This window comes from Peromyscus leucopus, chromosome 8b (genome assembly GCF_004664715.2).
Source record: "Peromyscus leucopus breed LL Stock chromosome 8b, UCI_PerLeu_2.1, whole genome shotgun sequence".
Classification (NCBI taxonomy): domain Eukaryota; kingdom Metazoa; phylum Chordata; class Mammalia; order Rodentia; family Cricetidae; genus Peromyscus; species Peromyscus leucopus.
Window position 1 is genome coordinate 58098181 of NC_051086.1, and position 13892 is coordinate 58112072.

General features: G+C 50.4%; 1 protein-coding gene across 1 annotated transcript in view; it reads right to left on the reverse strand.

Moving 5' to 3' along the window:
- Sgsm2 (small G protein signaling modulator 2) overlaps positions 1-13892 on the reverse strand; it is a 40639-nt gene that overhangs the window by 20016 nt on the left and 6731 nt on the right. Inside the window, 5 exon segments of the mRNA XM_028866723.1 lie at positions 452-586; positions 846-991; positions 1088-1155; positions 1443-1604; positions 1828-1990. Coding sequence (XP_028722556.1) covers positions 452-586; positions 846-991; positions 1088-1155; positions 1443-1604; positions 1828-1990 — 674 coding nt within the window.

Genomic DNA, 13892 nt, shown 5'->3' on the forward strand with positions numbered 1-13892 from the left:
AAGGTGGCCGGTGAGAGTGAGCCCAAGAGGGAGCACACCAGGCCAGCAATGGGGGTCCTGGGGCTAGAAGCTGGGCAGAGCAAGGAGAAAGAGAAGCTCTATCTGAACGTCTCTTCCCAGTTGGCTTAGTGCCACTGGCTCTGTCCTGTTGACCTGGGTGCCAGGTATGCCGCTGGCCAGCCACACCCATGCTGGGCATTCACTCTGCCTGCTGGCTGCCATCCTAGCCCTGGACAGCCTGGATTTCGGCTAGCCAGGGCAGATGTCGTCCCTGTCTCCTGCCAACTCCAAGCTGGGCACGAGTCATATGACAATAAGGGATGGGCAGGGCGACAGCCCCTTCTCTCTGGTCAAGTTCTGTAGCGGAGAAACTGGCTGGAAACTCCTGGTCCCGGGGAGGCGGGTCTAAAGAGGGCAGCGAGGGAGGATGGGTGGCACAAAGCATCCCTACCGGCTGCACCAGCACGTTGTTCTTGCCGTAGAGCAGCCGAGTTCTCGAGTTCTGGTGCAGGGACTCCACGTACTCACGGGCGCAGGCAGCTAGCCGGTCTTCGGAAGTGCCGCCACTAGAGTGGCGCTTCCGGATCTGCCAGGCAAAGTTACGGCTCAGGCCCCCACCCTGGGCAACTGCTCTTAGGACTGGAGAGTCTTCAGGCTCCCATGCACCACAGCCCTCTCTAGCTGACTCTGTTACCCTTTGCTCTCTAATCAACAGTGGGCCTGGGCTACTGGCATTTATGCAGGCCCTAGTATAGACAGGAAGTCCTCTTGGGTGGCTAATACCTGGCGGCCCATAAGTACAGTCTGAATAAGTGAGCACAGGAGGTGGGGAGGAGGATACGAACCCCCAGGGCAGGGCGCTTTGCTGGGGAGTCCTGTCGATTAGGGGGACCCCGGATACGATGCCTCTGGACTAGCTCGTCAGCAGAGGGGTCAGTCCAGTAGTGATCAGCTGTCTTGAGCTTCGTGTACTCCAAGGCACAGGGTCCCACTATGGAGACAGGGATGGTTAGTTTAGCTGGGTCTGTTTCCTCGCTCACTCCTCACTCCACTGAGCCAACACAGGCCTTTAAGTTTTCAAGCTCACCTAGGAGACAGGCCAGGACTGGGCCAAACACAGGGTCTGCCAGTAATGCTTCCTTTTCATAGTACTTGCTGCCAAGAGGAGACAGAGACAGGGTGACCACCAGGGCTCCTGGACTCAGGCCAGGGTAGTCAAGCTCACTCAGGAGAAGCACACCCACAGACCAGATTCATGCCAGTCACCAGAAAAGAATGAGTCAATAGGATGAAGTGCTGTAGGGTTCTTGTTGTGGTCTATGTTCTTGGGGTGCCAAAAGAGGGCTGGAGGCATGCCTACAGACTGCCATGGACTATTCAGCATGGAGAGGGGATGAGCTGAGGCGGGCCAAGGAGAGGACCAATGGGGGGTGGGCAGTCACCTGCAGTTTTCGGCCAGGTACTGTACAACCCTGTCCAGAACTTTCTCCATGAGTGCTGTGCGTACCCAGATGTGTTTCAAGGCCTGTGGGCTGAGAGCTGGGGCCTTCCCGCTGCCTGAGCCCTGTTTCCGAAGGGCTTCCTGGCTGCCTCCGGAGGGTTTCCTGCAAAGAGAACAGGGGAGGGAGGCTTCAGGAGCACAGGCCCCGGTGGTGGCCTGAAGTGAGAACGGGAACTCAGAGTGCCTGGGCCGAGATAAGGAGCTGAAGTAGGGAGACAGGATACGGAACCCACAAATGGCCAGCCCCTCAGAGGCCAGGAAGCCCCTGCTGAGGTCAACCCCAGGACAGAGCAGAGGGCCATCTGGAGGGCGGGCTCGGGCCTCACCTGCCCTCTACTTGTTGCTGCAGCTCCTGCACCTTGTGGCAGATCTCTCCAGCCACGGGGCACGTCTTCCCCACTTTGGTGAACAGAGCTGCCATCTTGTCGCTGCGCAGGAAGCCAGCGGCACGGCGTCTGAGCTGATGCAGGAGGCAAGCCTCCACAGCACCTGGGACACGAAGTCAAACAGCATCTGAGCCTGGGTTGGAGGTCACCCACCCCACTTGGCCTTCTCCGCTCCCCCTGCAGCCTCTCAGCATAAGGATGAGTTCTCTGGAGAGCTAGCAGAGGCAGAACTCAGCAGGTACCGCTAGGAAGGAATGCTGAGGGAACCCCAAACATCAGCCTGTTCACACCTGAACTCCTGCTGGTAAACTCGGGTAAAGTGCTAAGCCCTCCGAGGAAGGAGAAATCCCTCTTGCCTTGGAAATACTGTATGCCTGCAGAGAGGCAGGGGCTGGGACAAGCTGTGAATTGTGCTGAACTGGGGCTAGGTCAAAGAAATCGATCTTGACCTCCCTCCAAAGCTCTCCACCCTGCCCTTCTGCCCCACGCTCATGGTGGGCTTGTGAGGGCTGTCACGTGCCCAGCGGCTTCTCTCCCCTGCCTGGTGCACACACGCCTTCTGTATGCGGTAGCATCCCAGTGAGCTGTGAGGAGCAGAGCTGCTCACTGGAGTTGACACGAATGTCTCCACCTGACCACAAGGACAAACAGAGGCAGCGCCTACAGGACGAGGATGCAGAGAGCACATGGCCCAGCCGTCCTTCTGGAGAGCACGGTGACGTGGTTGCTAAGGAACAAGGCTCTGAAGCTGAAATATTGATGAAGCCTCTGCAGAGAGCAGCCCTCACAGTAGTCTCTGGATTATTTATGAGCACAGCAGTTGGGAGTGAGAGATGTTTTTTCCCCTTCAGCACTTGAAGGACTTTCTTAATTCATTCATGTTTTCAGGGGCCACACTTAATCTCTCCCTCTGGATCCCTGCTTACCACCGAGACCCCACAGGAAGGAACTTGGCAGGGAAAAGCAAAGAGCTGCCCTTGGCATGTACAGACTCTGAAGACATGGTGCACATGTGTGGTAGGCAGTGCCTGGCCATTGCTGAGGCCGAACTAAGCAGTGCAGGGACAAAGAGGTGGACAGCCCAGGGTCTCGGACTGGTACAGTGACTCCACGCTTCTGGGAAACCTGGCAATTGACGTCATGCACTAAAGCCACAGCTTTGTCACCCGTGCAGTGAGGGAGACTTCTTAGGACTGTGTGATGTCACACGAGATGGCATGTGAAACCACTTCCTTACCCATGAGCCCACGTCTATTTCTGACCCTCACTCTCAGTGTGGTAGGACCTGGATACATCAGAGGATTATGGGCTGCCCCAGAGGTGGGTAAAAGTGATGTTTTCTTTGATATGGGGAACTGATGCCCTGTTAAGGTTTTTTTTGTTTTTGTTTTTGTTTTTTCGAGACAGGGTTTCTCTGTGTAGCTTTTGGAGCCTGTCCTGGAACTGACTTTGTAGACCAGGCTGGCCTCGAACTCACGGAGATCCACCTGCCTTTGCCTCATGAGTGCTGGGATTAAAGGCGTGGTTTTCTTTCTTCTTTCTTCTTCCTTCCTTTCCTTCCTTCCTTCCTTCCTTCCTTCCTTCCTTCCTTCCTTCCTTCCTTCCTTCCTTCCTTCCTTCCTTCCTTCCTTCTTTCCATGTTATTTAGCTTGAGCATGTATACCTGTGTTGAAGCTGTAAGAGGAAGATGGATGTCCTCCTCCATCACTCTTCACCTATTCCTTTGAGGCAGGGTCTCTCCTTGAACTCAAGGTTCATGTTTTCTAGATGTGGTGGTTTGAATGAAAATGCCCCCCAGCTCACAGGAGTGGCATTATTTAGGAAGTGTGGCCTTGTTGGAGGAAGTGTGCCACTGGGGTGGGCTTGGAGGTTTCAGATGCTCAAGCCAGGCCCAGTGTCTCTCTCTCTCCCTGCTGCCTGCTCATCCAGACGTAGAACTCTCAGCTGCCTCTCCAGCACCGTGTCTGCCTGCATGCTTCCATGCTTCCCACCATGATGACAATGGACTAAACCACTGAACTGTTAGCCAGCCCTCAATGAAATGTTTTCCTTTTTAAGAGTTGTCATGGTCATAGTGTATCTTCACAGCAATAGAAACACTAAGAGACTAGACTAGGCTGAAAGCTCTTCTCCTGACTCTGCTGTCTCAGAGATGGGCTACAAGCACATTCGGAATGCCTGGCTGGTTACTTCGGTGTTGGGAACCAAACTCTAGTCCTCATGATTGCACATCCAGTGTTCCTAGCTGTCTGAGCCATCTATCCAGCCCCAAGATTGTTCTGATTAGCACAATCAGCACATGAAACTTGGACCCAGGAAATAACTACTAATTTATTTTAAAGGCAAAGACTCACAAAGCCCAGACTCTTCTCAGATTTTCTATGTAGCAGAGTCTCGCTTTGCACTCTGAGATCTTCCTGTCTCCACTGCCCAAGTGCTAGGATTATAGGCATGCACCAAGAGGTGTGGCAAATAATTACTTTTCAAGTAGATTTTTTCATGTTTTTCTATCTCCATTTAAGCAACTAGTAGCAGTTACTGTTTTCCTAGAAAGGATTTTTGTTTGTCTTCCTCTTGGACTGCCGTCAAGAAGGGAGGGGGCCTTGAGGTCTTCTGCCAGCTCCGTTTCCCAGGGGAGGGAAACAGGCAGGCTTCTTGTTCCAGCCATGGAGGCCTTTGTTTTAGAAGGCACGTCTTTTCTTTCCCAGGGAGGTCATACATCTGTGCACATGTGTACAGAGACACGGTCTCACATATGTATCAAGCATACAGGAAATCTTTGACTTAAGCATTCATGTGCTCCACCTCGTGGCTAAGCCTGCTCTCTGAGGATCTTGTGTGGCCCTGGGGTGTCCAGGGGGGTGTCCTCCAGCCTCAGTCTTTCAATCTGGGCTGCTGCAGCTACAGCTCTGTGTTGGGGGGGGGGCGCTCGCCATTCCCTGACGTTGAATTCTCATTGTGGAGAAGGGAAAAGCAGCCACACTGAACAAAGCCGGAGTGGCAGCAGGTGGCACCCGTCCTGCAGGGAGTCATGGCCTCAGTGATGGGACTAATGGCGAGGATAATGAGTTATTAGCCTTCCCACCTTCCCCAAGCCACTGCAAACGCAGCCAGGCTGGGAGCTGGGGAGCAGCCACCCCATTTGGCTTCACCCCCTCGCCAGCAGCCTCTTAGCACAGGAACGCGTTCTCCTGAGAGCCAGCCGAAGCAGAGCTCAGCAATTATCACAAGGAGGGATTGCTGAGGGAAGCCCAAACATCACACCCATCGCTTGGTTCGCACCATGGCTCCTGAATTCCTTCTGGGAAACTCAGGCAAACTGCCAAGCCACGTCTGGGGAAGGAGGAATCCTTCTCACCCTGACAGTCCTCAGGGACCTGTGAGGCCAGGTGTTCTTGGCCTAGTTCCATACGCTCCCAAATCAGTGATTGCCAAAACTAGAGTATCCTGCCCACTCCCACTGCAGAGATGAAAATGTGACTCTGTGCAGCATGGAGGTAAAATAATAATAATCACAACAGAGAACTACTACCTGAAGGGGCTTGTGGATGGGTTTTTTTGGGGGCTCCAAATGCATTGAAATTATGTATAATATGAATGTAAATTTCTGGTTTGTTTTACAATGCTTAAGTGCCCCTGTGCCCAGGGTATGGAATCAGTGGCTTCCAGCTTCTAAGAGAGGGTCCAAACTCCAAAAAGATTAATAATCTTTGCTATAACACTTAAATTTATTTTTTATTTATTTTGCCCAACAAGGTGACATATCTGTAATCCCAGCATTCAAGAAGTCAAAGCAGCAAAATCTCTTGATTCAAGGTTAGCCTGGTCTACACAGTGGGTTCCATGGCCAGCCTGGTCTACACAGTGAGTTCCATGGCCAGCCTGGTCTACACAGTGAGTTCCATGGCCAGCCTGGTCTACACAGTGAGTTCCATGGCCAGCCTGGTCTACATAGTGAGTTCCATGGCCAGTCAGGGGTAAGTAGTAAGACCCTGTCTCAAAAAAATTATTCTTTTTACACTTATTTAGTGTGTGTAGAGGTCAGAGGACAGCTTGCAGGAGTCGAACTCAGACTGGACAGCAAGTACATGTATTTACCTGCTGGCCCCATACTCTGGGACTTTTGAGTGGAGCAGGAACCCAAACACGATTCTAACTTGTTCTGAATTTGCTCCCCAGACAGACTGAGCAGGGCACTGTGAAGCCCCATTCCCCAGGGGCAAGTACAGGTGTGACCTGTGTGACCTCATGCCCAAGGACATCAGGCAACTCCAGGTCCTCACTGCCTGGAACTTGCCACCAGAGCACCACATCTTTGTAGAGGCCATACAGACTACCACAGGACTAAAGCACCAAGTTGTAAGCCCCCCGCTAAGTGAGCTGTTGAGCTCTGGGCATCAGCCATGGAGGCTCCAGGGCCCTTTGTCTCAGTGAATCCTAGCACCATGTGGATACACCATAAGGTGACAGCCCTGACATCTTTGGCTCGTTTAATATGAGAAAAACATGTCCTAGTCAATAAATCCCAACATAGAAGGCTTGGACAAATACATTTAAAAAATAGAAAATAAAAACAAAAAGACTTACGGGGAAAGCCCCCACAAAATAAAAAAAGGATAACAGAGTTAGAGAGGGAGAGAAGACTTAACAAGCATGACCCTCACCCCCATCTTCATCTTCTGGTGGCTTTTAGAGTTTGGTCAGCTGATCCCAGAGACCCTTCTCCATGGTCCACCATCCTGTCACACTGAGAGGGAAGCTCAGAGACAGCAGAAGAACAGCTAAATTTAACTCTAGCATCTTGCTATGAACACTCACTGAAGTCTGATACTGTCCTAAGGAAAGCTAAAGACCACAGGCTGGACCAGCCTGAGGAGCTCCTTGGGTCCTTCAAAGCCTTAAAAGTTACGGAACTTAGTGAACGCTACCTGGGGCTGGAGAGCACAGTGCTAACAGAGCCTACTGGCCTTGGACTCGACCCATCGCATACTGATTTAACCATTCCAAGTGGTCGTTTATAGAGGGGAGACACTGGGTCAGATCTGGTGGCACCAGCCTGTAATCCCTGCTACCCAGGAGACTAAGGCAGGAGGGTTGATTACACTGGGCTACAGTGTAGATTATGGAGACCTGCGGGGGTGGGGTGGGGGTGGGGGTGGGGCGGTATGACAAAAGATGGAGGGATACTAGATTGCTACTACGTTGCTGGTGGGAGGGTTAGATGATGTCATTCCTATTTAGCAATTTGTCACTCTCAATCAAAGGTGCAGATAACCTTTGACCCAGCGATCCCTCTTCTGGAATTTTTCCTACGATGTAAGGGCACAATTAGCTGTAATAGCAAAGAACTGGAAACCACCCATGTGTCCATCAGCAGCGAGGGTCAGGCTAAGTAAATACGGTTTGTTCACACAGGTGAGTAGTGTGCAGCTCTCGGCAACAATGAAATGCTCTCTAGGAACTAACGGGGAACTTCCAAGAGCAAGGTGCAGCACTGGATCATTGCATGGCACCTGTCAATCACAAAAGGGGGAGGAGTCAGGAGTGGTGGCTCCTGCTTGTATGTTCAGCACTTGGGAAGCAGAGGCAGGGATAAATGACACAGTTCAAAGCTAGCCTGGGCTACAGAGTGAGTTTCAGTGTGAACTGTCTCAAAATAAAGGGGGTGGGGTGGGCAGGGTCTCATGTAGCCTAGATGCCCCTGAACTTCAGATCCTCCTGCTTCTACTTCAGGTGCTGACATTACAGGTGTGTACCACCGTGCTCAGCTCACATCTGTATCAGGATTTAAAAACAATAACAAAGCCCCCCGAGATGGGAACACACTCAAACCAAAGGTGCTCTGTGTGGGAGGTGGTGAATGGTGCCCGAAAGCTGTAAGATCCTGGGAGTGCTCCTTTCACGGTTTTGATTTTATTAGCAGACAGATATATTACCAGTTCAAGATAATAATAATGATGAGTAGGTGACCACCAAGGGTTCCCAGCATGAGGTGATGCTGGAGGCCCTCTCCAGTCGGGAGAGAATCAACCCCAGAATGCCAGTCGGTCCATAGTCCCTGCTCTTTCACCAGCTCTAAATGGATTGCTTCCTCATACTTAGTCAGTACCTGCTCGGGCAGCAGCAGGTAACCTGAGCTTGGCAGGAACCAGAGAAATAATTCTGAGTGGCATGACTAGCCTGGCTGTCTCAGGAGTTCACAAAAATGAACTGAAGCTAAGCCAGAGGCCTCATCAACAGGGAAGTCGCCAGGAAGGTCTACCAGTCCACCTTGTGTCTCGGGTGCATACACATTCATATTCCCAGCTCTGCTCAGCAGTCAAAAGTCCTGGCAACCGTGGGACTTCCTAAAGGGCTTTCAGGGGACCAGCCCAGCTGGGCTGGGCCTGGGGTGTAGCACTCACAATTACACAGCATGGCAGGAGGCTGGCCTAAGGACCAGGAGTTGAGGATGGGAAGGCAAATTGTGGCGAGAAGCTGGCCCACCCCCTCCGGCTCAGTTTCACCTTTCTCCCTAACGCCATCTGTGCAGTGGGAGAGTTGGGTTGTAGTTGCCATAGAGAATCCGAGGAGGAAAAGTGAGGGGAGAGCAGTCATCACAGGTGGTTTGATTTGGTCCTGGGGCTGTGGGGGCAACACTCAGAGCAGAGTTTTGGGGCTACTGGTTCAGGCCTCTGAACAGTGGGGACAGGTGGAGCTGCCTGGCTGGAAGGGGAGGGCAAGAGGGGAGGCTCTTCATGGTGGAACTTCCGAGCTTCCAGAAGTTACAGCTTTGCTGGAGGTGAAAGAGGAGGAGCAGAAAGGCCTCCCAAGGCACCACGGGCCTCTCTTCTCCCTACTTCCTGTCTCTCTGACTGCCTACTTCTACCCTGTGTTTGGTAATGTCAGCTACCTGCACTCACAGTGAATATTCCCACTGTATTTGGGACACATCTCCCTCAGCTTGCAAGGGTGCTACTGACTTTACTTCAACTCTGGGGGCTTTCAGATTTGCTCAACTCCCCAAAGAAGAGCAACATTCCCCTATAGATTCCGACGTGAAGGAGAAAGAACTGGTCTCATTTTTCTGGAACCATGGTGAGGGAAATGAGAATCATGCCACACATACTCATTTTCTTTGCCCTGCAGGGACACTGGACCTTCCCGGTGAACCAGGTGAGAGACAGCCTCTTCCTCCATGTACAAAGGCTGAGCGCATTCACCCAGTGGCCAGAGACCCACCATCTCCTAGAGTCTTTGGATCCCATGAGCCCAGTCAGATGACTTTAGCTGTGACTCTACAAGGCAGCTCCTCTACGATGTCCTGAGTCCTCTGGACTCCTCTCCTGGGTAGCCCCACCCCCAGGCACAATCTTTGCAGTGGGACAGATGTGAGTTCAAACACTGAGCTGCATATCCTAGCTTATCCTTCTCTTTAGAAAATCATTTTTTTTGGTAGGGAAATTTCTTTCTTTCTTTTTTTTTTTTAAGATTTATTTATTTATTATGTATACAGCACATATGCCTACAGGCCATAAGAAGGAACCAGATCTCATTACTGATGGTTGTGAGCCACCATGTGGGTGCTGGGAATTGAACGCAGGGCCTCTGGAAAAGCAGTCAGTGCTCTTAACCTCTGAGCCATCTCTCCAGCTCCTTGTAGGGAAATTTCAAGCATACACAAAAGTCAGGAGGATGGTATAACAACCCCCATATACCCACTGTCCACTTAAATAGTTAATAGTCCCAGCCACATTTTGTTTCAGCTAAACCATATGCAACCAATTTTTTCCTATCTTTGGATTATTTGAGGTAACTTTTAGACTCTTGACACAAGTACAGATACCTTTATTGAACCTACAATAATAAACACATTTTCTCTTTCTTTTTAGAGCCAGTGTTACTCGGGCTAGCCTGGAACTTATGTTGACCAGGATGGCCTCAAACGTGCAGCAGTCCTCCTGTTTCTACCACCCCCAACCGGGTGCTAGGATCAGAGGTGTGTATCCTAATGTCCAGCTCTAATAACAATTACTTAATATGATCCAATTTCCTGATTGAGTGCCAAGATTTCAGATTTCCTCAACTGTCTAGATGTTTCGGGTTGCCAGAAATGTGGATTTCTAGATGGAATTCTAGGGTGTGTCTGAGGAGGCTTTCCAGAGACGGTTCAAGATAAGATGTCACTGGACACTATGTTACACGCTTTACATGTGCAGCTCTTTTGGGTTTTTTATCTTGAGCTTGACCACTGAGCTAACCACCCACACCTAGCCCTAAGTAGCTCTTCCAATGCTCAAATCTACCTTCTGCGGGTAGGTTCAGAGATGAAAATGAGTCATTGACTATGAGTAAGACACAACCAGCACGCAAACCTTGGTCTGTCTGACTCGAGACTTGGCAACGGGCCAAAGCACATATGTGTTCTTGGCTATGCCCTAGCACGGGGGAGGGAAACCAGTTGCTCTGGACATCTGTCTTCCTACCTGATCATAGCTGAAAAGCTACCTGACTTGTTCGTTTCTGGGTGAAAGCAAAAGCTAGTCAGTCTGATAATAAGCTATTCACTGGCTGCGTGCGGGAGGGAAGGAGTCCCTTTTGCTGAAAAGAGCCAGGCGAGCAACTGCTTGGAGTCTGAATCACTCACCGTGCAGAAACATCTCTGGCTGCAATCTCCCAGGTGGGATGCAACCTCCTGCAGCACCTGCTGCTCTCCCAGCTTATTAGTATCTCTTTGCCATTCCCTGAAGGAGCTCACTGCAGGGGAGACCTCACTGGCTAATGAAAGCTGCTTAGCAACAGGGAGCTGGTTAATAAAGCCCCATGTTATTCCCAGTTCCAGGCTCTACCCCCACCTCCCATTACAGCTCATCCTCAGCCTCAAGCAACCCTGAGGTTGGCCCAGGAAAGCTGATGACTGAGGAGACAGGGCTGGCCCAGGCCCCACCCACAATGCCTAGCAGCTGGTGATGGTGTGAGAAGATCACTGAGTCTGAGAACTGCTCTTCAACACCAGACTCCTCTCTCAGCCACCTAAAGTTAAGATCCACAGGGCTGAGGGTGTAGCTCTGTGGCAGATGGCTTGTCTAGCCTGCCTCAGGATCTGGGTTCAATCCCCAGCACAGACACACACATAGACACACACAGAGACACACACATGAAACAACTAGTCCTGGGGCCAGGCATGGTAGTATATGCTTTTTAATCCCAGGACTCAGGAGGCAGAAGAAGCAGACAGATCTCTGTGAGTCCAAGGTTAGCCTGGTCTATATAGTGAGCTTCAGGCCAGCCAGGGATACTCAGTGAGGCCTTGTCCCACAATCGTAATAATCAACAAGAATAGAGGAAATAGAAAGATACTGCAGAGGGAGGTCAGGCTCAGAGAAACAGAGCTCCCTGGGCTGATGCCTCAATTACTCAAATCTCTTGATGGCGAGAGAATAACTGTTTGTAAGCACATGCATTATTATTTCAGATGCAAGGTTCAAGGGCATAACTTGAGACAATTTGCTGTTTAGGGGTGACTAAGAGTGCCCTGTCTAGTGCATGCTAAAAGCACCTTCCTCCCAGCATAGAAGGAGGCAGCAGGATATACCAGTCAATGTGGGGTAAGGGCTGGGAGGTGGAAGAACTGTTCACAAAGCCACAGAAAAAATATGAAGCGTTAATTCAATTCAACTGGAGACTGGATCCAGAATCTTAGACATGCTAAGCAAGTATTCTACCAATGAGTTCCAGCCCAGCAGTAAGTCTCTTAGATGGAGTCTCCTGCAACCCAGGCTGGCCTCTAAACCACTGTATCCATGAGGATGACCTTGGGCTCTTTAAAACATTTTTAAAAAAATCTTTTTTCTTTAAAATGTTTTAAAATGCCAGGCGGTGGTAGTGCACGCCTTTAATCTCAGCACTCAGGCGGCAGAGCCAGGCGGATCTCTGTGAGTTCAAGGCCAGCCTGGTCTACAGAGAGACTTCCAGGACAGCCAAGGCTTCACAGAGAAACCCTATCTTGAACTCCCCACCCCCCAAAACGTTTTGAAACACTTATTTAGTGGGTGTGTTTGTGTGTGGACAGGCAATACACTCATTTTTTTTTACCATGTGGGGCCCAGGGGAGCATTTCTCTCCTCCTGCCATGTGGGTTCTGGGGATAAAACTCAGGTCACAGGTTTGGCAATGAGCAGTTTTATCCGCTAAGCCATCCTTCAGCCAGACCTTAAGCTCTTCTTTTTTTTAATAAAAAGTCACTAAATGAGATGGGTGTGGTTTCCATGCCTCTAGTGCCAGCACTTGGGAGGTACAGGCAGGAAGAGAACCCCTCTGAGTTTGAGGCTAGCTTGGTCTTGATTGTGAGTTTCAAGCCAGTTAGGGCTACATAGTGAGAGGCCTGTCTCAAAAACAACAGCAACAATTCCCTGCTCCACATGCATGCATGCATGCATTAATGTACAAATACACACACACACACACACACACACACACACACACACACACACACACACCAAGAGAGGAGATGGCTTCATCTGGGGATTGCTGGCCAGACAACCTAGTTAATCAATAAGCTCCAGTCCCAAGTGAAGAGACCCTATCCCCACAAACAAGGTGGGTGGCTCCTGAGACATCTGAGGTTGACCTCTGGCTTCCACACATACCTACACCTACAAACAACAACACACACCACAAACATGCTAACATACTCACCAACACACACAAGATCCCAGAGTTGTGGGAGGCCATGAGAAGCCTGGGCCTGAATTCCTTCGGCCCAGCAACTCAGTCGGGACTGAGCCTCTTCACACGGAACAAGTGCCATTTGGGTCACTTCAGTCCCTGACACTGCCTACTGCCTCACATCTGGGCAGCTTCACTTGCAAACTTTTTTGTCTGATCCTGTGGCATTTATGTTTGCATCAATGACTCTTAGGAGCTTTGGAAGGCCAGCAGGACATGGCTCCTCCTCCTGGACTCAGTTTAAAAGCCTGGAAACTTGAAGGCTTTGTCTATTACAACAATCAAAAATGATTCAAAGAAAAACTGTTCTCCTGGAGTGTGATCTTCTGGCTCGATGAAAGAGCCCAGAACCTTAGACAGGAGGTCCAGAGCTTCCAGGGGACAGGGAATCCCAGGCCAGCTGCAGAAGAGCTGGCAGGTGCTTCTCACCTCAACAGGCTGAATGTGAGGTCCTCGTGCTTTTCTCCTGCTGGCCTCCCTCCAGCCCTCTTTCCCCGTTCTCCCCTGGCTACCCACACACAGCACCCATGCACAAGCTGTTCTCACTACATGATAGCTTTCCACAGTGTGTGCTCTGACAAAGCCTAGCACTAAGCCAGAATTCTAATATGCTTCTAGGCTAATAATAATGACGTTAGGGAGCTTGTTCTTTTTTCTTTCCCAGGGCACGGGTTCTATGAAGCAGCAGCAGCAGCAAAATCTAGCCTTAGCCTTGACACCCAAAGGGGAAGAAAAAACATCTTCTGCTCTTACAACTCTAGGCACGTTAACAGATGTAAACTCAATCCCCCGCAAACAGCTGAGGTGGAGATCACTGTTCTAATTTTAAAGGAGCATACTGGAGATATCAACAAACTAGTTCAAGATGGGTGTGGCGTGGTAGTGCTTATGGTACTAGTAATTGGGAGGCTGAGGCAGGAAGATCAAGAGACTCAGTGTGTTCAAGGTCAGCCAAGGATAGATAGAGGGAGAGAGAGGCAGGGAGGAGGAGAGAGAAAGAGAGAAATGGAGAGAGGGGGAGAGGTAGAGAGAGAGAGAGAGAGAGAGAGAGAGAGAGAGAGAGAACATCACTCATCTAAGATGGCTTTAGTATTAGGAAGACCAGTAGCTTTCAAAGCCCTGCTTTTATAGCTTCTGCTCACTGGCTGCCTTTCCCAGTCACCCTCTGTAACTGTTTTATTGTTCTCCATAGATCTGGTCATTACATATTATCACATCTTTTCACGCATTTTTGTCTGTCTGTCTGTCTCTCAACAGAATGTATTTTCCTGGGGGCAGGAACTCTCTATCTTGTCCTT